Consider the following 25,601-nt stretch of genomic DNA (forward strand, 5'->3'; position numbering starts at 1 on the left):
CGGTGCCCGCTGTGTCCTCCGACCAATCGTCGGACGGGACCTCTGTACGAGGTCCCGATCATGTGATCACTGATTGGCGAATCAGTGATCACATGCAAAGTAGTAAGCAAGATGTCACTTGTGACATCATTGCTTACTACGTGTGAAATCTGTGAATGATCACAGAGGTCACATGGTACAAGGCTATTCACAACAGCCTAGTACCATGTGACAAGCTGTGACCAATCACAGCTCACTCAGTATTTCTCAATGACTGCAAGAATGCAGACAGAGAGAAAGAGAAATGATTGCTTTTACACCCTATATGGGTGTAAAAGCAATCAGTGTAAAAAAAAATAAAATAAATCTTCATTACCCCCCACAAGTAGTACAGTGTCACCATGGTGACACTGTACTGCTAGGGTGACAGTATGTAAAAAAAAAAAATATATATATAATAATAATAATATAAAAATAATAAAATAAAATGTAAAAAAAAATGTTTAATAATTATAATTTTTGGTTATAAACTGATTTGGATTTTTTTTTTCACTAAAAAAATAACGGAATAAATTTTGGCCAAGATTTATGATGAAATATTATTTATTTGCAAAATTTTATTAAAAAAAACACTTTTTTTCAAAATTTTTGGACTTTTTCATTTACATAGTAAAAAAATAAAAATCCCAGCGGTGAATAAATACCACCAAAATAAAGCTTTATCTGTCTCAAAAAAATGGTAAAAAATTCATATGGGTAGAGTGTTGCATGACCGCGCAATTGTTATTCAAAGTGTGATAGCGCTGAAAGCTGAAAATTGCCCTGGACAGGTAGGGGGTAAAAGTGTCCGGACAGGAAGTGGTTAAAGCCATCAAGTTAAATTAAAGAAGTAAAATAAAAGTGTAAAAATAAATTGTATCAAAACAAATGTTAAAAAAATCTAGCAGTTCACCACCCCCGTAAACAACCCCATGCAAACGTCTGGATGAGAACAACAACTCTAGTGTCAGAATTCATTGTTAACAGAACCCAACAACCTATAAAGACTTTTAAAGAAGAAGGTTACCTAAGGAGAATTTTGGGTGCAGTATTTTTTGTGATTTCACAAATGCTCACATTTTTCTACTTGACACATTTGGTATCTATTTACACAAAACCACCCCATTTTTTTTTTTACCAAAAATTAGGTATCATATTGTGTTTTTTTGAATAAATATCATTTTAGTGTATTTTTGCTAAAATATGTGTTTGATAAATAGCTGTGCAAATATTTCATGACATAAAAAATTGCATCTACCACCATATTATTCTCCAGGATCTCTAATTTCAGAAAATATACATTTGTTTTGGAGTTTAAAGAAAGAAATGCAGATTTTATCATGTTTGTGAAAAATAAAAAAAATTACCCTAGTAGACAAGTGGTTATGGGTGAAGGATCTGCGTCCAGGTGAGCCTGCTGTTAGTTTGCACACTGCCTCTATTATATACACCCCATTTGTTGGGGATTCCGTTTTGAGTAAAGAATCGCACTCTACAGAGCTGCCTTGGCACAACCATGTAGCTTCAACTCGTATTTACAAATGTATGCAACAAAAGCCAGTTTCTAAGTAGTTTATAGAGTTTTGTAAGTTTTTCTTTATTCTGGGTATTAAATATCTTTTATGTCTCAAATATCTCAATATGTTCATTAACTTCAAAAAGGTTTTTTTCTTCTAATAGCTAAAGATAGCTCATTGAGGTCATTTACTGGAAATATTTAAATGATTTACCCCGAGGTCTCAGTGGGTGTTCAGGTACCTTGATAATAATGATTTGGACAGTAACATTTTTGGTGTGACAGTAATGGTAGAGTATAAGGAAGTCAATATTAAATTAAATGTGGAATGTGCCAAAGGACAAGGGACTTGGAAAAAAATGTTATAAAAGAGCAGCAGCAAGGCTGATATCGTATTTGTGAACAAACCAATACTCAGAGCAGTTTGTGTTGATGGAGGATTGATACAGAAAGAAGAATCCAAAATGAGAAGGACAATGTCTCTTCTCCTTCTCCTGGTCCTGCTGTGCGCTCCCCATGGGATGGCTGGTGAGTAGATCCAGGTCACCTGATGTGATTAAACCTGGGTGGGAGGGTTAGGGGTGATCTATGGCATAGCAATTGATGGTGGAGGGAAGACATCATATGGAGGACCTAGATCCATTCCTCAATAAAACATCTACAGACTCAACAAGGGAGGTGTAGATCCTTCACTTAGAATATGCAAAAAGTGCATCAATATTCCCCTTATATATCAAGATTGATAGGTTCCTAGAAAACTTAATGCTATAATATGTATATAATACATTGTGTATGAAAACTCATAAATCTGCCAGGGAAAAAAAAACTGGTTGGGAAAGATACAAATAACCCCTCCCCAAAAAAATGATTTAAACATGTTACTAGTAAAAAATTGTCTCAGCATGAAGGTCCCTTTACGGGATAGCTCATAGTTGGTGACTGGGGCCAAAAGGAAGGCAAATCTATAAAATACTTTCCTTAGCTCTTGGCATAAAAAGAAATTGGAGGAACTCAAGCCCATAATGGGGATAGTATTGCCACAGCCTCAAATGAACCAAAATGGCACAAAATCGATAGGTCCAGAGACAGACAAATAAAAAGTGAACCAAACATCAGGACCAGAAGGCTTACACCCATGTGTCCTTAAAGAGCAGAGCCCTGATTAAATGCCATTGTTTCTAATTTTGAAATACTTCTTCTAGCTGTCTTAGTATCAATAGACTAGCGCAAGGCCAGTGTGGTGCCTATATTTAAAAGGCGTTGAACTCTTTATCAAGTACCTACACACCGGTTCCTTTAAATATACATACAATATCAGCGCTCCAGTGTTGAAGGATACAGATTTAGGACTCGGGGCTGAAGAGTTTTCCTCCTTTAATACTGTTCAGAACTAAAAGTGTGCAGAGATTATTCCAGGCCTCGCAGCTTCCTTGTGACCCGGGTAATCTTTGATACTAAAGAAACAGAAAAAAGAAAAACTCGATGGCCTAGTGCAGAACCTTCTGACCAGGGACGGACTAACAACTCATGGGGCCCCCGGGCAATAGGGGATAATGGGGCCCCTGTGTCCTTGACCAAACTCAAAAAAGCCTACAAAAAAGGTACCAGGGGCATCTCATGGGGCCCCCTACTGACCCCGGGCCCTTGGGCAGTGCCCAAGTTTCCAAATGGTCAGTCCGACCCTGCTTCTGACACCATTAAATTGTCAACTTTTTAAATTAAAATACTCACAAAAGATGTAAAAATCATCAAATCCTAGGTACAGGGTGCTGTCACGTCCTCAGAGACGGAATGTATGAGAAGATGACCTCTCCAGTGTATAAAATGAAATGAAATAGGTGAGGCTATCTAGCACATGTTGGTGTCAAGGTCAATCCTTCTTCCTCAGAGCTAACCTCTATTGTCAGGAAGATCCTCAAGATATTTATAAAGAAGCACTTAGAAGAGTTTTCGGTAGAAATAAGTCCCTATGAGGACATTTTTCCACACAACATATTTCTTGAATGAGGCAATTGGCCATTTATTTGAATATATTATAAACCTATATGTGGTAAATAAGCCGCAGCTGGTGTCAAAGTTGTACAACAAACACAAATTGGCTTTTATCGACCTGTTATGATCTTAATGTGATTTTAATGTATCAATCTTGTTTGTAATAAAATGTTTCCTTTTTTTTATGAATTACAATGTGTGCCCCCTTTAATGACAGCAAAGTCTGACACAATTATTTTTTACATTTTGGAGGTATATAGGGATGTGGCATTTGAGAGGCAGTATGATATTCGTGTTTTTCTATCTCATGATTCAGTAAGAATAATGACAGGAAAGGAACTATAAAGCAGGTCTATCATCAGATGTGTTGTTCTACGCTCAGTATTGTAACACTTCCAGGCAGGGTTTTTTTTCTCAGAGTACTCCCCCCTTCTGAGTCACTCTTTGTCTTCACCCCCTACCTACCTCCGAGCATCATCCATTGGTTGCTCCCCCTACCCACCTCCTAGAACTACCCCCTTTAGAGAATACAGAAACAAATAAGACATGCTAAGACATGATAACAAGAAAATCAGTAAAACAGATCCCTTGCATCCAGCAACAATAGACCCCCCCCCCAGCAACAGAAAATACACGAAAGCAACAATAGACTCCCAGCAGCAACAGCAGATCTCCCAGCAGCTAGTAATAATATACCCCTCCCTTAACAGTAGACCCCACCCAGCAACAAAAACCCAGAAACATAACACCCCACTAGCAACAATAACACTTCCCAGCAACAATATACCCCCATGCAAAAATAAATCCCCCCACAACGATAGACCACCACGCAAAAATAATTCCCCACAACAATAAATCCCCCAGCAGCCAGCATCAATAGACCCTCCAGCACCTCTTTCTATTACATATTTTCAGTGCTGGAGGTGCCAGAACTGCATTCCCCCACGTTCCTGCTGAAATAAATCCCCGATTCCAGGTATGTATTACTCTCTCCTAGAGATCTCAGGACTCCCCCTGACATTACTTCATCTGATTTTCTCTGGGAAGCATGGCCCCATCTTTGTTCAGGCATCATCCAGGGTCACCATCTACTTCTAATGATCCTGTTTCTATTGTAATATATCAGGAATGTATCCCTGCGGGTTTGTAAAAATACTGAAATGTTCAGTTTAATGCTCCATCTGTTGAAAGAAAAGGTGCAGCAGGTGGAGTGACACAAATCACATTTATTAATGTTCCTTTTCTCCATATAATCTCTATTCTGATGTTTCTGTTTTCAGAGTTCACCACCTCTCTGACTCCTGGTAAGTTATCATTCTCTTTTCAGAGTTTTACTCTTTTATGACAGAACTGAGGATACTATCAGGATGGGGAATTTGTATTTGTAATGAAAATCACTGTGGATTTGATACAATAAATGCAAAATATACAGAGACAAATAACAGGGCTGCCATTGTTGGCCACTTTCAGAGAATGTTAATCGCCTGGCTGTCATACTGATCCAGTTCTATAACAAGAAGCACACTCAAGCCCAAAATATTTCTCTGCCTTGTGAAAGGTTTAGGCTGCTCCCCTACAAAAAATATAACAGGATAGGAAAGCATGCAATCAGTGAAAACGTAATAAAGAAACAACAAAAGTGAGTGTTTCACTCCAACCTGGAAGGGCAAAAAGATTCTGAACTAAAGGTAGAATATTTATCAGCTACAAATGTAACCAACCAAACATTAATAAACCCCCTTCACCTGGGCTAAAACAGACATAAAAACAATATCCATGATAGCACAGAGCAGCAAAAAAGTAAAACATATTTCTATCAATCAGTGAGCATTAAGTATACAAATATCTCATATCTAATAAATATTGTACAATGGATTGATGGGCGATCAAACGGCACCACATCCCTGATTACCTTAGACCAAAAACAATATACGGTATACACTATATAAAGATTTAACCATAAAAACAATATATGGGATTTCTAGGTTGTCAAAACAATACAAAAAGATCAAGTAAAATAAAACTATTTATTATTAAATATATTGAAAAGATTCTTTGTGGTTTACAATCCATTTGTCACCAAAGCATCCTCTTTTTCAAAGTATAGTTAAACCTCCGAGCATCACCCCTAAAAAATGTAAAATAGTAAAATATTTATCAATACATAGTTTTATTACATTTACATTTATCTTTGCTGATCTTCTTGTTTTGTGTTGGCATATATATATGCCAACTACAAAAAGTATAAAAGGGTAGGAAAGCATGCAATCAGTGAAAATGTAATAAAGAAACAACAAAAGTGAGTGTTTCACTCCAACCTGGAAGGGCAAAAGGATTCTCAATCAAAAGTAGAATATTTATCAGCTACAAATGTAACCAACCAAACATTAATAAACCCCCTTCACCTGGGCTAAAACAGACATAAAAACAATATCCATGATAACACAGAGCAGCAAAAAAGTAAATCATATTTCTACCAATCAGTGAGCATTAAGTATACAAATATCTCATATCTAATAAATCTTGAATGAAGGATTGATGGGCGATCAAACGGCACCACATCCCTGATTACCTTAGACCAAAAACAATATATACACTATATACAGATTTAACCACAAAAACAATATATCTGATTTCTAGGTTGTCAAAACAATACAAAAAGATCAAGTAAAATAAAACTATTAATTATTAAATATATTGAAAAGATTCTTTGTGGTTTACAATACATTAGTCACAAAAGCATCTTCTTTTTCAAAGTATAGTTAAACCTCCGGGCGTCACCCCTAAAAAATGTAAGATAGTAAAATATTTATCAATACATAGTTTTATTACATTTACATTTATTTTTGTTGATCTTCTTGTTTTGTGTTGGCATATATATATATATATATATATACGCTCACCAGCCACCTTATTAGGTACACCTTGCTAGTAACAGGTTGGACCCCATTTTTCCTTTAGTATATATACAGTATATACAGTACAGTATATTCATAAATGATGGAGCACAGATCTTGTATTGTCTTTATTCAAACGTACATTTCACCAGGAAGGAAGAATGAATGTCTCAGGGGTCGCCGCCCTTTCTCATGCTCATTAGTGATCAGTAGAGATGAGCGAAGAAATGAAAAATTTGATTCGACTGATTCGGCGAATTCGTGGACAATATTCGATTCGAGTCGAATAAATTCGCTGTGAATTTAACTTAAAAAAGGGTGTTTCTAGGCTTCAGAGAGACTTTATATTAGTGCAGAACACTGTACCTTTAATTTAAATGCCCTTGGAGTCTGCTGGGGAAGAGAAATAATACTGTCAGTCAGTATGACATGCAGATGAGTGCCGTCGATCTTAGAATCACTGCACACTTCACTCATTTGGCCAGTCACGGGGCCAAAACCAGTGTTTGGAGCCACAGTATGGCGGTGGAGGCAGCAGCAATGGGAGGCCATACAGCAACCTATGACAAAATGGAAACCAGCAGGAGCGTGAGGAGACCTGAAAGTGGCACATGGCAGAGTGGGAGCAATGGGAGGCGGTACAGGGACCCAGGTCACACTGTGGGCCCAGCAGCAGCGTGACCAGGCGGTACGGGGGCCCATGGCCGATTTGGGGCTTGGTGGCACCTATGGAAGGCCTGTAATCTGCCAGCAACCTATGACAAAATGGACAACCGCAGGAGTGTGAGGAGATTTCAAAGTGGCACATGGCAGAGTGGAAGCAATGGGAGGCCGTACAGGGACCCAGGTCACACTGTGGGCTCAGCAGCAGCGTGACCAGGAGGTACGGGGGCCCATGGCCGATATGGGGCCTGGCGGCACCTATGGGAGGCCGCTAATCTGCCAGCAACCTATGACAAAATGGAAAACCGCAGGAGTGTAAGGAGACCTCAAAGTGGCACATGGCAGAGTGTAAGCAATGGGAGGCCGTACAGGGACCCAGGTCACACTGTGGGCTCAGCAGCAGCGTGACCAGGAGGTACGGGGGCCCATGGCCGATATGGGGACTGGCGGCACCTATGGAAGGCCGCTAATCTGCCAGCACCCTATGACAAAATGGAACCCTGGGCTGGGGCAGGCAGAACCGCCGTATCTTTATCACGTTTTTCACAGGCCACCGAATGGCGACGCTGCATATGCTGACGCAACGCTGTAGTCCCAACATGGGCCCCCTGGCCACGCTTGACTTTCTGGCCACATAGTCGACATACGGCTACGTTTACTTCCTCGGGCGGCTTGACGAAAACTTGCCACACCGCCGAGTAGGAAACTTTGCACCCGCTACTCCTCACTGGCTGACTGCTACTTCCTCCGTGCACACCGGCACCACTACTGGCTGTGGTGGTAGGCTGCAGTGGAGCTGCTGCTCTACTCCGTGGCCGTTTGCCTCCACTGACAAAGCTGCGACCCTGCTGCCTCCTGGCAGCAGCAATGGGAGGCCGTACAGGGACCCAGGTCACACTGTGGGCTCAGCAGCAGCGTGACCAGGCGGTACGGGGGCCCATGGCCGATATGGGGCCTGGCGGAACCTATGGAAGTCCTGGAATCTGCCAGCAACCTATGTCAAAATGGACAACCGCAGTAGTGTGAGGAGACCTCAAAGTGGCACATGGCAGAGTGTAAGCAATGGGAGGCCGTACAGGGACCCAGGTCACACTGTGGGCTCAGCAGCAGCGTGACCAGGAGGTACGGGGGCCCATGGCCGATATGGGGCCTGGCGGAACCTATGGAAGTCCTGGAATCTGCCAGCAACCTATGTCAAAATGGAAAACCGCAGTAGTGTAAGGAGACCTCAAAGTGGCACATGGCAGAGTGTAAGCAATGGGAGGCCGTACAGGGACCCAGGTCACACTGTGGGACCAGCATCAGCGTGACCAGGAGGTACGGGGGCCCATGGCCGATATAGGGCCTGGTGGAACCTATGGAAGTCCTCTAATCTGCCAGCAACCTATGTCAAAATGGACAAGCACAGTAGTGTGAGGAGACCTCAAAGTGGCACATGGCAGAGTGTAAGCAATGGGAGGCCGTACAGGGACCCAGGTCACACTGTGGGCTCAGCAGCAGCGTGACCAGGAGGTACGGGGGCCCATGGCCGATATGGGGCCTGGCGGAACCTATGGAAGTCCTCTAATCTGCCAGCAACCTATGTCAAAATGGACAAGCACAGTAGTGTGAGGAGACCTCAAAGTGGCACATGGCAGAGTGTAAGCAATGGGAGGCCGTACAGGGACCCAGGTCACACTGTGGGCTCAGCAGCAGCGTGACCAGGAGGTACGGGGGCCCATGGCCGATATGGGGCCTGGCGGAACCTATGGAAGTCCTGGAATCTGCCAGCAACCTATGTCAAAATGGACAACCGCAGTAGTGTAAGGAGACCTCAAAGTGGCACATGGCAGAGTGTAAGCAATGGGAGGCCGTACAGGGACCCAGGTCACACTGTGGGACCAGCAGCAGCGTGACCAGGAGGTACGGGGGCCCATGGCCGATATAGGGCCTGGCGGAACCTATGGAAGTCCTCTAATCTGCCAGCAACCTATGTCAAAATGGACAAGCACAGTAGTGTGAGGAGACCTCAAAGTGGCACATGGCAGAGTGTAAGCAATGGGAGGCCGTACAGGGACCCAGGTCACACTGTGGGCTCAGCAGCAGCGTGACCAGGAGGTACGGGGGCCCATGGCCGATATGGGGCCTGGCAGAACCTATGGAAGTCCTGGAATCTGCCAGCAACCTATGTCAAAATGGACAACCGCAGTAGTGTAAGGAGACCTCAAAGTGGCACATGGCAGAGTGTAAGCAATGGGAGGCCGTACAGGGACCCAGGTCACACTGTGGGACCAGCAGCAGCGTGACCAGGAGGTACGGGGGCCCATGGCCGATATAGGGCCTGGCGGAACCTATGGAAGTCCTCTAATCTGCCAGCAACCTATGTCAAAATGGACAAGCACAGTAGTGTGAGGAGACCTCAAAGTGGCACATGGCAGAGTGTAAGCAATGGGAGGCCGTACAGGGACCCAGGTCACACTGTGGGCTCAGCAGCAGCGTGACCAGGAGGTACGGGGGCCCATGGCCGATATGGGGCCTGGCGGAACCTATGGAAGTCCTGGAATCTGCCAGCAACCTATGTCAAAATGGAAAACCGCAGTAGTGTAAGGAGACCTCAAAGTGGCACATGGCAGAGTGTAAGCAATGGGAGGCCATACAGGGACCCAGGTCACACTGTGGGACCAGCATCAGCGTGACCAGGAGGTACGGGGGCCCATGGCCGATATAGGGCCTGGCGGAACCTATGGAAGTCCTCTAATCTGCCAGCAACCTATGTCAAAATGGACAAGCACAGTAGTGTGAGGAGACCTCAAAGTGGCACATGGCAGAGTGTAAGCAATGGGAGGCCGTACAGGGACCCAGGTCACACTGTGGGCTCAGCAGCAGCGTGACCAGGAGGTACGGGGGCCCATGGCCGATATGGGGCCTGGCGGAACCTATGGAAGTCCTCTAATCTGCCAGCAACCTATGTCAAAATGGACAAGCACAGTAGTGTGAGGAGACCTCAAAGTGGCACATGGCAGAGTGTAAGCAATGGGAGGCCGTACAGGGACCCAGGTCACACTGTGGGCTCAGCAGCAGCGTGACCAGGAGGTACGGGGGCCCATGGCCGATATGGGGCCTGGCGGAACCTATGGAAGTCCTCTAATCTGCCAGCAACCTATGTCAAAATGGACAAGCGCAGTGGTGTGAGGAGACCTCAAAGTGGCACATGGCAGAGTGTAAGCAATGGGAGGCCGTACAGGGACCCAGGTCACACTGTGGGCTCAGCAGCAGCGTGACCAGGAGGTACGGGGGCCCATGGCCGATATGGGGCCTGGCGGAACCTATGGAAGTCCTCTAATCTGCCAGCAACCTATGTCAAAATGGACAAGCGCAGTGGTGTGAGGAGACCTCAAAGTGGCACATGGCAGAGTGTAAGCAATGGGAGGCCGTACAGGGACCCAGGTCACACTGTGGGCTCAGCAGCAGCGTGACCAGGAGGTACGGGGGCCCATGGCCGATATGGGGCCTGGCGGAACCTATGGAAGTCCTGGAATCTGCCAGCAACCTATGTCAAAATGGACAACCGCAGTAGTGTAAGGAGACCTCAAAGTGGCACATGGCAGAGTGTAAGCAATGGGAGGCCGTACAGGGACCCAGGTCACACTGTGGGACCAGCAGCAGCGTGACCAGGAGGTACGGGGGCCCATGGCCGATATAGGGCCTGGCGGAACCTATGGAAGTCCTGGAATCTGCCAGCAACCTATGTCAAAATGGACAACCGCAGTAGTGTAAGGAGACCTCAAAGTGGCACATGGCAGAGTGTAAGCAATGGGAGGCCGTACAGGGACCCAGGTCACACTGTGGGACCAGCAGCAGCGTGACCAGGAGGTACGGGGGCCCATGGCCGATATAGGGCCTGGCGGAACCTATGGAAGTCCTCTAATCTGCCAGCAACCTATGTCAAAATGGACAAGCACAGTAGTGTGAGGAGACCTCAAAGTGGCACATGGCAGAGTGTAAGCAATGGGAGGCCGTACAGGGACCCAGGTCACACTGTGGGCTCAGCAGCAGCGTGACCAGGAGGTACGGGGGCCCATGGCCGATATGGGGCCTGGCGGAACCTATGGAAGTCCTGGAATCTGCCAGCAACCTATGTCAAAATGGACAACCGCAGTAGTGTAAGGAGACCTCAAAGTGGCACATGGCAGAGTGTAAGCAATGGGAGGCCGTACAGGGACCCAGGTCACACTGTGGGCTCAGCAGCAGCGTGACCAGGAGGTAGGGGGGCCCATGGCCGATATGGGGCCTGGCGGAACCTATGGGAGGCCGCTAATCTGCCAGCACCCTATGACAAAATGGAACCCTGGGCTGGGGCAGGCAAAACCGCCGTATCTTTATCACGTTTTTCACAGGCCACCGAATGGCGACGCTGCATATGCTGACGCAACGCTGTAGTCCCAACATGGGCCCCCTGGCCACGCTTGACTTTCTGGCCACATAGTCGACATTAGGCTACGTTTACTTCCTCGGGCGGCTTGACGAAAACTTGCCACACCGCCGAGTAGGAAACTTTGCACCCGCTACTCCTCACTGGCTGACTGCTACTTCCTCCGTGCACACCGGCACCACTACTGGCCGTGGTGGTAGGCTGCAGTGGAGCTGGTGCTCTACTCCGTGGCCGTTTGCCTCCACTGACACTGCTGCGACCCTGCTGCCTCCTGGCAGCAGAAATGGGAGGCCGTACAGGGACCCATGAGAGACTCTGGACTTGGCAGCAGCATGAGGAGGCGGTATATAGGGGCCCATGGCAGATTAGGGGCCTGGCAGCAGCTATGTGAGGCCCGTAATCTGCCTGCACCCTATGTCAAAAAATTAAACACACCAGCAGTGTGAAGAGACCTGAAAGTGGCACATGGCAGCAGAGTGTGGCGATGGAGACAGCAGCAATGGGAGGCCGTACAGGGACCCATGAGAGACTCTGGACTTGGCAGCAGCATGAGGAGGCGGTATATAGGGGCCCATGGCAGATTAGGGGCCTGGCAGCAGCTATGTGAGGCCCGTAATCTGCCTGCACCCTATGTCAAAAAATTAAACACACCAGCAGTGTGAAGAGACCTGAAAGTGGCACATGGCAGCAGAGTGTGGCGATGGAGACAGCAGCAATGGGAGGCCGTACAGGGACCCATGAGAGACTCTAGACTTGGCAGCAGCATGAGGAGGCGGTATATAGGGGCCCATGGCAGATTAGGGGCCTGGCAGCAGCTATGTGAGGCCCGTAATCTGCCTGCACCCTATGTCAAAAAATTAAACAAACCAGCAGTGTGAAGAGACCTGAAAGTGACACATGGCAGCAGAGTGTGGCGATGGAGACAGCAGCAATGGGAGGCCGTACAGGGACCCATGAGAGACTCTGGACTTGGCAGCAGCATGAGGAGGCGGTATATAGGGGCCCATGGCAGATTAGGGGCCTGGCAGCAGCTATGGGAGGCCCGTAATCTGCCTGCACCCTATGTCAAAAAATTAAACACACCAGCAGTGTGAAGAGACCTGAATGTGGCACATGGCAGCAGAGTGTGGCGATGGAGACAGCAGCAATGGGAGGCCCGTAATCTGCCAGCACCCTATGACAAGAAATGGAACACACCAGCAGTGTGTGAGGAGACCTGAAAGTGGCACATGGCAGGGGCATGATTCATGGCGCATTTAGTCAGTTGTGTCAGGAACTGGTGGTTTGAAATCCAGACTAATCCACGCCTGATTCATTTTCACAAACGTGAGTCTCTCCACACTTTGGGTGGACAGTCGTGTCCTCCGCGGAGTTACAATACCTCCTGCCGCACTAAACACGCGCTCCGATGCCACGCTACTAGCCGGGCATGACAGCCTTTCAAGGGCAAATTCAGCTAGTTGGGGCCAAAGGTCAAGTTTCGTTGCCCAGTAGTCAAGGGGATTGTCTACCTCGGTTGGCAGGGTGCTGTCCAAGTAGGCCCAAGCCTGTTGTTTGAGCTCCTGCTCCAGGTCCACCTGATGCTGCTGCTGCTGCTGCGGCTGGTTAGTAGTTTCCTCACTGCGCTGGTGAAGAAAGCTACTCATCATCGACTGCAGACTGAGGCAGCCGCTGCTGGTGGAGCTGCCACTGCACCTACCACCCCACCCCTCCCCTGCTGCCATGGCAGCGGAACGCGAGCGCACAGGGCCCACAGTGTCTGAGAATGGACGTTGGCGCACAAAGGCAGAGACCAACTGACTACATAGGTGGTTTTTATAGTACGTAATTTTGGCCTCCCTCTCAGCAGGTGTGAAAAAGGCCACCATTTTGGAACGATAGCGAGGGTCCAACAAGGTGGACAGCCAAAAGTCATCCCTCTGTCTGATGGTTATTATTCGGCTGTCGCTACGCAAGCAACCGAGCATGCTATGGGCCATTTGCGCCAAGGAATGCGAGGGACTCCCTGCCTCCATCTCCACAGCATACTGCCACGGTGCGTCTGGGTCCTCTGTCTCCTCCTCCTCCTCCTCTACCAGATGCTCCTGCTCCTCCACTCCTGTCCGCTGAGTGGAAAAACCACCCATTTCACTCAATAATTCCTGAGCACAAATGTCCTCCTCTACCTCCTCCTCTTCTTCCTGTCCTGGCCCCACAGGGGTCATGTGGCGTTGAGATCTGTGCGCCACGTCTACCGCACCCTGACCAGCCATTGTTAACAGCATTTGTTCCAGGACGTGCAACAGAGGAATGACGTCGTTCATCCCATAGTCCTGCCGACTCACGAATAGCGTGGCCTCCTCAAAGGGCCTGAGCAAGCGGCAGGTGTCACGCATCAGCTGCCAATGGCTGACATCGAAGTTACACAGGGGAGTACCTTTATCCGCTTGTAACATCAGGAAATCGGTGATGGCCTTTCGCTGCTCGTAAAGGCGGTCTAACATGTGTAGGGTTGAATTCCACCTTGTTGCAACGTCGCAGATCAGGCGATGCTGTGGAATTCCGTTCTGCCGCTGCAGCTCAATGAGGGTGTTCTTTGCGGTGTAGGAATGGCTGAAATGCATGCACAGTTTACGTGACATTTTAAGGATGTCTTGCAGTGGGATGGTGGATTTTAGGAACCGCTTGACAACCAGATTGAACACGTGAGCCATGCATGGCGCATGGCACAACCTTCCTTGACGCAGAGCAGACACCATGTTCTTTCCGTTGTCGGTCAACATGGTTCCGATTTTCAGTTTGCGCGGAGACAGCCATCTGTCGATTTCTCTGTTCATTACACTCAGAAGTTCCTCCCCTGTGTGACTACGTTCGCCAAGGCATACCAGGTGCAGCACAGCGTGACACCGTTGCGCCCTGCACATGTGATATGCCGGTCGGGTAATGGGACCTGGCACGGGGGTGGCGGCTGAGGACACGGCGGAAAAAGAGCTGGTAGAGGCGGACATGTTTGCTGGACCAAGGACGTGCAAACGTGGAGGCAAAAGCGTTGTGACCTGTCCAAGTTGCTGGTGCGGCTGTGCCGGCACCACGTTCACCCAGTGGGCCGTAAATGACATATACTGTCCCTGACCGTAGTTACAGCTCCACACGTCGGCGCTGCCGTGCACTTTGGCAGAGACCGACATGCTCAAAGACTGGCCCACCATCTCTTCTACATGTGAATGCAGGGCTGGCACTGCCTTTATGGCGAAGAAATGACGGCTTGGCACTCTCCACCGCGGCGCGGCACAAGCCATCATTTCTCGGAAAGGTGCTGAGTCCACCAGTTGGAAAGGGAGGGACTGCAGCACCAGCAACTTGGACAGGAGGACGTTCAGCTTTTGCACCGTCGGGTGCGTGCTCGCAAACTGTTGTCTCTTGGAAACGGATTCCAAGAAAGACTGTTGACGGAATCCGAGAAGAGGAGTAGCAGGAGAAGGAGCATCTGAACGAGCGGAAGATGCCAACGAGCGACAACTCCCCTCAGCAGAGGTGTTGGAGCTTTGACTGGCTGATAGAGGGCTATTGACGACGTCGGGTGACGGAGCAAGTAACGGAGCGGGTGATGGAGCGGGGGCTGGGGCAGGCAGAACCGCCGTATCTTTATCACGGTTTTCCCAGGCCACCGAATGGTGACGCTGCATATGCTGACGCAACGCTGTAGTCCCAACATGGGCCCCCTGGCCACGCTTGCATTTCTGGCCACATAGTCGACAGACGGCTACGTTTACTTCCTCGGGCGGCTTGACGAAAAATTGCCACACCACCGAGTAGGAAACTTTGCCCCCGCTACTCCTCACTGGCTGACTGCTACTTCTTCCGTGCGCACCGGCACCACTACTGGCCGTGGTGGTAGGCTGCAGTGGAGCTGGTGCTCTACTCCGTGGACGTTTGGCTCCACTGACACTGATGCGACCCTGCTGCCTCCTGGGCAACCCACCGACTGTTTCGCTCGCTGCCAAGCTGGCACCCTCTTCTCCTGATGATGCGGAAGAAATTGCCTGATGACGACGAGGCAGCCAAGTGCGATCAACCTCCTCATCATCAAGTACGGTCTCCGCCTCACTACTAGCCCCCTCGGCTGCGTGTGGGTCAGGAGACAGACCTGTCTCTAGACCGGCTACCAAGCCACTCTCCTCGCCAGTACTTGTTCGCCTGGCTGCTGAAAAGGCGGATGTCTCCCCCCGTTCCTGACCGCCCTCTGTTAGCTCTTCCTCACTGTACAGTGGGGCTGAGCCCACAGCATGCGATACTTCGCTTGGTGAGGGAACAGCAAAGGACAGGGGCAGGTAGAGGACACGTGATTTCAGTGGGCTTGCTCCCGGGCCATGCCAACTAACGGTTGTGTCTGACGTACCCACCGACCGTTGGCTGTAGGTGTCAGAGGTGACCTGGGAAGAGGAAGACGACCGAGCCAACCAATCAATGACGGCAGGGTTGTCGGTGGAGACACGACCGCTGGATGACACCGGGAGCACTGGCCTCTGGCTGCGAATAGTGCTGCCTCGACCCCTTCCTCTGCTGCCACGTCTGCTCGCTCCTAAAACATTGCCTCCTCTGCCACTCCTCTGCATGTTGTCTGACATACTCTTTAATTCAACGATTATGTGTCCCTGAGTAACAATTCTGTGGCCCTGAGTAACAATTCTGTGTCTGTGCGAGTAACAATTCTGTGGCCCTAAGTAACAGTTCTGTGGCCCTCAGTAACAGTTCTGTGTCTGTGCGAGTAACAATTCTGTGTCTGTGCGAGTAACAATTCTGTGGCCCTAAGTAACAGTTCTGTGGCCTTCAGTAACAATTCTGTGTCTGTGCGAGTAACAATTCTGTGTCTGTGCGAGTAACAATTCTGTGTCTGTGCGAGTAACAATTCTTTGTCTGTGCGAGTAACAATTCTCTGGCACTCAGTAACAATTCTGTCTGTCCCTGAGTAACAATTCTCTGGCACTCAGTAACAATTCTGTCTGTCCCTGAGTAACAATTCTCTGGCACTCAGTAACAATTCTGTCTGTCCCTGAGTAACAATTCTCTGGCACTCAGTAACAATTCTGTCTGTCCCTGAGTAACAATTCTCTGGCACTCAGTAACAATTCTGTCTGTCCCTGAGTAACAATTCTGTCTGTCCCTGAGTATGAATTCTGTGGCCCTAACTAGCGTTTCTTTGTCTTTAAGTAACAGTTCTGTGGCCCTGAGTAACAATTCTGTGTCTGTGCGAGTATCAATTCTGTGGCCCTAAGTAACAGTTCTGTGGCCCTCAGTAACAGTTCTGTGTCTGTGCGAGTAACAATTCTGTGTCTGTGCGAGTAACAATTCTGTGGCCCTAAGTAACAGTTCTGTGGCCTTGAGTAACAATTCTGTGTCTGTGCGAGTAACAATTCTGTGTCTGTGCGAGTAACAATTCTGTGTCTGTGTGAGTAACAATTCTTTGTCTGTGCGAGTAACAATTCTCTGGCACTCAGTAACAATTCTGTCTGTCCCTGAGTAACAATTCTCTGGCACTCAGTAACAATTCTGTCTGTCCCTGAGTAACAATTCTCTGGCACTCAGTAACAATTCTGTCTGTCCCTGAGTAACAATTCTCTGGCACTCAGTAACAATTCTGTCTGTCCCTGAGTAACAATTCTGTCTGTCCCTGAGTATGAATTCTGTGGCCCTAACTAGCGTTTCTTTGTCCCTAAGTAACAGTTCTGTGGCCCTGAGTAACAATTCTGTGTCTGTGCGAGTATAAATTCTGTGGCCCTAAGTAACAGTTCTGTGGCCCTCAGTAACAGTTCTGTGTCTGTGCGAGTAACAATTCTGTGTCTGTGCGAGTAACAATTCTGTGGCCCTAAGTAACAGTTCTGTGGCCTTCAGTAACAATTCTGTGTCTGTGCGAGTAACAATTCTGTGTCTGTGCGAGTAACAATTCTGTGTCTGTGCGAGTAACAATTCTGTGTCTGTGCGAGCAACAATTCTGTGTCTGTGCGAGTAACAATTCTGTGTCTGTGCGAGTAACAATTCTGTGGCCCTAAGTAACAGTTCTGTGGCCTTCAGTAACAATTCTGTGTCTGTGCGAGTAACAATTCTGTGTCTGTGCGAGTAACAATTCTGTGTCTGTGCGAGTAACAATTCTCTGGCACTCAGTAACAATTCTGTCTGTCCCTGAGTAACAATTCTATGGCACTCAGTAACAATTCTGTCTGTCCCTGAGTAACAATTCTGTCTGTCCCTGAGTATGAATTCTGTGGCCCTAACTAGCGTTTCTTTGTCCCTAAGTAACAGTTCTGTGGCCCTGAGTAACAATTCTGTGTCTGTGCGAGTATCAATTCTGTGGCCCTAAGTAACAGTTCTGTGGCCCTCAGTAACAGTTCTGTGTCTGTGCGAGTAACAATTCTGTGTCTGTGCGAGTAACAATTCTGTGGCCCTAAGTAACAGTTCTGTGGCCTTGAGTAACAATTCTGTGTCTGTGCGAGTAACAATTCTGTGTCTGTGCGAGTAACAATTCTGTGTCTGTGTGAGTAACAATTCTGTGTCTGTGCGAGCAACAATTCTGTGTCTGTGCGAGTAACAATTCTGTGTCTGTGCGAGTAACAATTCTGTGTCTGTGCGAGTAACAATTCTGTGTCTGTGCGAGTAACAATTCTTTGTCTGTGCGAGTAACAATTCTCTGGCACTCAGTAACAATTCTGTCTGTCCCTGAGTAACAATTCTCTGGCACTCAGTAACAATTCTGTCTGTCCCTGAGTAACAATTCTCTGGCACTCAGTAACAATTCTGTCTGTCCCTGAGTAACAATTCTGTCTGTCCCTGAGTATGAATTCTGTGGCCCTAACTAGCGTTTCTTTGTCCCTAAGTAACAGTTCTGTGGCCCTGAGTAACAATTCTGTGTCTGTGCGAGTATAAATTCTGTGGCCCTAAGTAACAGTTCTGTGGCCCTCAGTAACAGTTCTGTGTCTGTGCGAGTAACAATTCTGTGTCTGTGCGAGTAACAATTCTGTGGCCCTAAGTAACAGTTCTGTGGCCTTCAGTAACAATTCTGTGTCTGTGCGAGTAACAATTCTGTGTCTGTGCGAGTAACAATTCTGTGTCTGTGCGAGTAACAATTCTGTGTCTGTGTGAGTAACAATTCTCTGGCACTCAGTAACAATTCTGTCTGTCCCTGAGTAACAATTCTCTGGCACTCAGTAACAATTCTGTCTGTCCCTGAGTAACAATTCTCTGGCACTCAGTAACAATTCTGTCTGTCCCTGAGTAACAATTCTGTCTGTCCCTGAGTATGAATTCTGTGGCCCTAACTAGCGTTTCTTTGTCCCTAAGTAACAGTTCTGTGGCCCTAAGTAACAATTCTGTGTCTGTGCGAGTATCAATTCTGTGGCCCTAAGTAACAGTTCTGTGGCCCTCAGTAACAGTTCTGTGTCTGTGCGAGTAACAATTCTGTGTTTGTGCGAGTAACAATTCTGTGGCCCTAAGTAACAGTTCTGTGGCCTTGAGTAACAATTCTGTGTCTGTGCGAGTAACAATTCTGTGTCTGTGCGAGTAACAATTCTGTGTCTGTGCGAGTAACAATTCTGTGTCTGTGCGAGTAACAATTCTGTGTCTGTGCGAGTAACAATTCTTTGTCTGTGCGAGTAACAATTCTCTGGCACTCAGTAACAATTCTGTCTGTCCCTGAGTAACAATTCTCTGGCACTCAGTAACAATTCTTTGTCTGTGCGAGTAACAATTCTCTGGCACTCAGTAACAATTCTGTCTGTCCCTGAGTAACAATTCTCTGGCACTCAGTAACAATTCTGTCTGTCCCTGAGTAACAATTCTCTGGCACTCAGTAACAATTCTGTCTGTCCCTGAGTAACAATTCTCTGGCACTCAGTAACAATTCTGTCTGTCCCTGAGTAAAAATTCTGTGGCCCTAATAACGTTTCTGTGGCCCTAAGTAACAATTCTCTGGCACTGAGTAACAATTCTGTCTGTCCCTGAGTATGAATTCTGTGGCCCTAACTAGCGTTTCTTTGTCCCTAAATAACGATTCTGTGGCCCTCATTAGCAAGTCTATGTCCCTGAGTAATGGTTCTGTGTCCCTAAGTAACTTTTCTCTGTCCCCAAGTATCGTTTCTGTGGCCCTAACTCTGTCCCTGTCCCTAGTACAGAGCGGTCTGCCTCTGTTCAATGACTGCAGGCAAATGAAGAATTCCAAAATGGCCGCTATTTATAGCTCAACCATTACACAGTGCTGGCTGGCTGGCTGCTGATTGGCTGATGCGATCACATGTCGTTGAGGAATGCATTATGGGTCAGCGCGCCTTGTCTGCGCGCCTTCCCAGACATCCCCGCTCCGTCGCCGCACATGTCAGCCGCCATTTTCTGAAAAATTTCGATTCGCGCGTCCGAATTAGGCTATTTTTCGGATTCGGCACGAATCAAAATTTTTCAGATATTCGACTCGAATTCCACTTCGGATACTTCGATTCGCTCATCTCTAGTGATCAGACATGGAAAACCAACACTATAAATATAACTACACCCGAAGAAGAAAACAAACTCCCACCACAGCGGATAATTAAATAAGTTATTATGCAGTATATACACTGTACATACACAATATATATTCAACACGTTTATCTCATTCCTCCTGAAAGGTTGTACATAAACATATAATATCAGATGGATCCAGAGATGACAATGCATGAATCCATCTGATTTCTTGAAGTTGGGAAAGTAAGAAGTCAGGGGGATTCATGAATTTTCATCACTTTATGTTTTCTTTTTGTGATCGATGGATGTAGATCATTGTCACTGACAAGGATACATCACCAGATGACATGGATAAGGGTGGGTTTACAATGCTGGATTTATTTCCCTTTTTTAATAGAGGACCAAAAGTACTATATACCCTGTACTTATTTACAAAAGGGGGCTGGGTATATGGGCCCCATCCATATTTTGAAGGGGATTCCAGATTTTGATAAGTCTCCCACACCACACCCCCACAAACACTGAGTTGTAAAGAAGAGACCCTTATCCTCATCAACATCGGGGTCTGCCAGGCTGGTATGGATTTTTTGGGGGAGCACACTATTTTTAGCATGAATTTCCCTCTATAAAGCCATACACAGGCTAGACAGTTCTGCTCTTTGTATTTAGGGGAGATCATACACCATTTTTTGTGTGGCACCCCATAAAATCTATACTACATCTAAGGAATGTATTATAGACTGGGGGTAGGCTATGCTTTATTTTTCCAGCAAAGTGCAAAAAGGAAAATATTTTCTGGTAATTTACTTTTCACAAAAATCAACTCCTCCCATCGCATCATAAAAGTCAGCTCCTCCCTCGCATCATAAAAGTCAGCTCCTCCTCCCATCATAATAAGTGCATGTATAAGAGCATATATAGTATACTATATCTTAATAATGTAGTATGGACTGGGGGGCGGGGGGGGTTGGTATGCATTATTTTTCCTCAAAGTGACAGAAAATAAAACATTTGCTGGTAATTTTCTTTTCACAGTCTACTTTTTTAATGAAATAGGAACCCCCAAAATGCATTCCAGACCCTCATCATTCACGATGATGTCCTGGGATTTATTCTTGGGGATCCCCATGACATTTTTTTAACAAAATAAAGGATGCATTCAGGAAAATTAAAGTTACCAACAATTTAAAGGGTGTTTTTTTCTTTGCAAATGTCACGTTTTCTCTAATACTTTGTAAACATACAAGAGAAGTGCAACTTCACTGAGAAGCTTAGGGAATCCCCCAAGCAGGTCTGCCGTTCAGCTATGAATTAAATTGATTTGAAATTATTTTACATATTCAGCTAAGGTAATGTCACATGAACCGAGCCCGGGTACATCGAGCCCCTCCCTACCTACTGGGCATGAAAGGTATCAGGGCTGAATTGGCACAACCCTTGGCCAAACAAAAAATATAATTTATATACTCTTATATATGCATTTATTATGATGCGAGGGGGGAGTTAACTTTTATGAAGGAAGGGGGGAGTTGACTTTTATGATGGGAGGGGAAGTTGACTTCTATGATGGGAGGGGGAGTTGACTTTTATGATGGAAGGGGGGAGTTGGATTTAAGCAAACAGAACAGTTGAAGTTGGTGCCCCTTTTTGTAGAGAAGAATGCTTTTGTAGGGATCTCATATCTACATTTTTCCTTTTCTTCAGATACTGACGGCTACAGCTGCACACAGAGAGGTAAGTCACCAAGTGAGGAATCTCTGATACAAGAACTCAGTCAGACAAGTAGCAAAACAAATCATCACTTTCATCACAATCTCATTTATTTTGGCTGAAATACACAAGAAGATGCACAATTCTCCCTTTTGGACTTTTTGCTTACACAACAAAACTAATATTGATTTGATCCGCATGATATAACCAATAGATGTATACACCATCAGGGGTGGGAATTGACCATCTTAGGTCTTAATAAGACATGTGATCTCATGAGATCCTATCACTGGGGTTCATTCACTGAAGGAGTAGAGAATGCAAATGAATGTTATTTGTTTTAGTGAATCAGGTAAATCAGGTCTTCACTAATCATCCAATCATGTGTAAGCACAATGTTTCTAAGGCACACATTAATGGAGTTCTGGAATCACCAATACATTATGAATGTCATTATTTTTAAAGCTAGCAGTGTAGGTACCTGAATATAAATTGGCATCAGTCTCTTTAAATTCCCTGTACAGCAGAGATCAGGCTAGTTGATGGAAAAGCAGCACATGGAGCCAATATGGTGTGCTGCAGTGCATGGAGCATGCTGATAGGAGGAGAGAGAAGAGTGACAGAGAGATGTGTGTGATGCTTCTCCTTCACTGTCTAGTCACAGCGGGCTCAATTCACAAAGCGGTATCTACTAAGATCTGCGGTAAAATACCTCTTTTGCCCCGTACACTCTATGATTAGCCAGTCAGTGCTTGCAGTAATTGGTTGTGAGAGCTGATCGGATGCTGATTAGCAAATGTTTTTCCAGCGTGCCTGTTCTATAGAAGCTGGAAATTCATCTGGCTTCTGTCAGACAGGCTGCTATATACACAGCCTGAATGTCCAATGTTTTTTGTTGAACTGGCTGATATTTGGCCTATGTGTACCAGGCTGTAGCATTTTTCAAAAATTGTTTTGCAGTTTGCTAAGAAGTGCTACTAAAACCCCCCATGAGCTATGTTATGAAGTGATGTGATATTTTAGTAGTAAAAGCCAGCTGTATATTAATGCCGGCGGTAAGCAGCGTCCTTAACATGGAAGTAAAGGCCAAACCCAACTAATGCTAAACCTTCTCACAGCCACATTCTAAGTCTAATCTATCTAGCCTTGTAAAGAGAAAATCGCTATACTTACCTGTTCTGCAGCCTCTCCGGTCCAGTATCCAGCGACACCCTCTGTGTACAGGATACATGCGACAACGGCTGTGAAGAGCCTGTGAAGTGATGTCGCCCATACTGTAGATTTACTATGGGGCTTCCATTGTCACCTGCCTCTCCTGCACATTCCCACACATTGAAGTCACCACTGACAGCTCAACATGGGACCGGACCGGAGCAGCTGCAGAACAGGTAAGTATAGCGATTTTTCTCTTTACAAGGCTAGATAGATTAGGCTTGGATTGTAGCTGAGAGAAGGTTTAGCATTAGTTGGGTTTGGCCTTTACTTCCACTTTAATAACCAGAAAACAACATGGCTGCCAAGAAGCAGGAGGCCTCCACACCCTTAGAAACCACGACTCATCTGCTGTCAAAAGGGTTCCCAATTGACGGAAGAATGTAAAAACAAAAGAATTTACAGCTTTTAACAATGTAAAAAAAATAAATTAATCGGGGGTCCCCCCAATACTTAACAGGCCCTTTGGAGTGGAGGAAGAGCAAGCCCTCCCTTCTGAATCATACCAGGCCACAATCAACATGGGGGGGTGCTTTGGGGGAGGGGGGACTCCCCCCCAAAGCACCTTATCCCCATTTTGATGGGGATAAGGGCCTCTTCCCCACAGCCCTAGGACATGGTGGTGGAAGTCTATGGGTCGGGAACTTTTTGGAATCTGGAAACCCCTTTTAAAAAAGGACCCCCCAGCTCATGGACTCCCATGTGAATGAGTAGGGGTACACACTACCCCTATTCATTCCCCTATTCATTCACCAAAAAAAGTGTGAAAATTAAATTTAAAAAAGTAGTTTTTACAAATCCTTTATTTATGATGTAATTTATGACATCATCGGGTGGCCCTGCCTCTTTGTTTATTTAGTTTGAGAGGCGGCTGAGCTATCATTCATCGAGAACTAAGCATCAGTGGGGGTTGGTTTTTTTTTTCAGTTTGGATCTGTGGCCGGTGTTCATGATGATGCACTTTAAATGAACTTTGGGGGACTCTGGCTAATGCCGGTTTTCCTAATAATCAGTGCTAATTAAACCTATTCCTTGGCTAAACCACGGCTTGCTCAACATCATTTATTTATTTATATTGTTTTGTGAATTGACTTTTAGAGTCAGTTTATGCGGTATTTACTGTACATTTTGTACTAGTGAAGTGACATTTTCAATATTGCATGAGATAACTGGAAAAAAATGTCATGTGATCCAAATATCTCATGTGATATTATTGGTTTGGAGGAGATGGGTGTAGATGGGTTAGAAAGATCAGCGTTTTTTTTTCTTCTTAGTACTTCATTGTGAATGACACAGATCTCTATCTCTGGACAACATGCTTGATGGTAGATTCAAAGCACTGTTTTTATTAGTTAAAAATGACTATTTTAAATGTACCTGTGTGCTTATTGACTATAGTAGATTTTTAATGGGTCGGGGTACAATGTACCTTCTACCTATTCACATGGGGCTGGATATTTGTGGAGCCCTTATCTTTAAGGGTGCTTCCAGATTCCAATAGGCCCCCCCCCACACCTCATGACCTGACCACTGTGCCAGACAAAAACATTTCTGCATATATGTCCAAACATACTGTCATTGTTACAGAAGACAATGCCCACCCCATGCCCTTTTTTTTGTTAACAAACCTATGACTATTAGACTTGAAAATGGGGAAATTTGATCTTTTAGATTCACCCTGGAGTGCACTCAGCCAACAGGGAAAACATTTTTGGCTGAAATTGTCAGATCTTATCAACTTCTCTACTAATGAACTGTCTAAACGGCCATCCTGACTAGACTCAAGGCTCCAACAACATACATTTATCAAATCCATCACCAAAATAGAAGGAGAAATTTTGTTACAATGTTACCAGTGATGATCCTGAATGTGATTTATAAAATATGAATAGAACATTGATTTATCTGATGGATTTGTGTTGCAGAGGGGACCTCCTTTACTGTACTGATGGATGCGTATTTCATGTATTATGGTTATTCCTACAACTTTGAGAGAGTTCTGAATTATGTATCCTCCAGATTCCCCTGCGTCACACGCCAATATACTTCAGTAATCCTGGACTATGCCGGTAAGTACAAACATCACTACTTTAGTTGTTTTGTTGTAACATTTTAATATCTAAGCAATGTTTCATTTTTGTAGAAATGATTTCAGTGGTATCTGTCTATGAGAACAGTCACACTGACCATTGAGGGGAATTTCACAAAGGGGTTTATCTACTAAAACTGGAGGGTGGGAAATCTGGTGCAACTCTGCAAAGAAACCAATCAGCTTCCAGGTTATTATGTCAATTCTTAATTGAACAAGCTGAAGTGAGAAGCTGATTGGCTCCCATGCACAGCTGCACCAGACTTTGCACTCTCCAGTTTTAGTAAATCAACCCCAGTGTCCATCTGTTCTTAACTTGACATGGACGTCTTCACTCTCTGGCACTGCACTGATGCTCACCTCTTCCCCCTCCATCCCGGCACCAATATACAGGTTTTCACTTTCTGTTTCTGAACCAACAGTCACTTTTCTTCTCTCCCCCCTGAATTGCTGCACATTCTTCCCCCTATATACAATGATCGGTGGGATGTCTAAGTCCTTCTCTGCCTGATATCTCACTCAGCTTGATGGGCTCTTTGATGTCATAGCTGGGAGGGGTTATGAATTGACATCACTTCCCATACTTATATGGAGGTATGGTGGATGAGTACAGAAGGACATAGA

At 46.0% G+C, this 25,601-nt stretch overlaps 1 protein-coding gene across 2 annotated transcripts in view; it reads left to right on the top strand.

The window, feature by feature from the left end:
* Positions 1-1,915: 1,915 nt before the first annotated feature.
* The window catches only part of LOC149470719 (uromodulin-like), an 85,020-nt gene continuing 61,334 nt past the window's right edge, over positions 1,916-25,601 (top strand). Inside the window, exons 1-4 of one of the 2 annotated variants that reach the window (XM_089661722.1) lie at positions 1,916-2,062; positions 4,807-4,830; positions 21,671-21,700; positions 24,814-24,957. In XM_089661722.1, the coding sequence (XP_089517848.1) occupies positions 1,999-2,062; positions 4,807-4,830; positions 21,671-21,700; positions 24,814-24,957 (262 nt within the window). In that variant the 5' untranslated portion in view covers positions 1,916-1,998. The remainder of the gene's footprint in view (positions 2,063-4,806; positions 4,831-21,670; positions 21,701-24,813; positions 24,958-25,601) is intronic. The other variant, XM_089661729.1, reaches the window with a different exon arrangement.

This window comes from Staurois parvus, unplaced genomic scaffold (genome assembly GCF_062004578.1).
Source record: "Staurois parvus isolate SC_StPar_1 unplaced genomic scaffold, SC_StPar_1.0 ptg000034l, whole genome shotgun sequence".
Taxonomy (NCBI): domain Eukaryota; kingdom Metazoa; phylum Chordata; class Amphibia; order Anura; family Ranidae; genus Staurois; species Staurois parvus.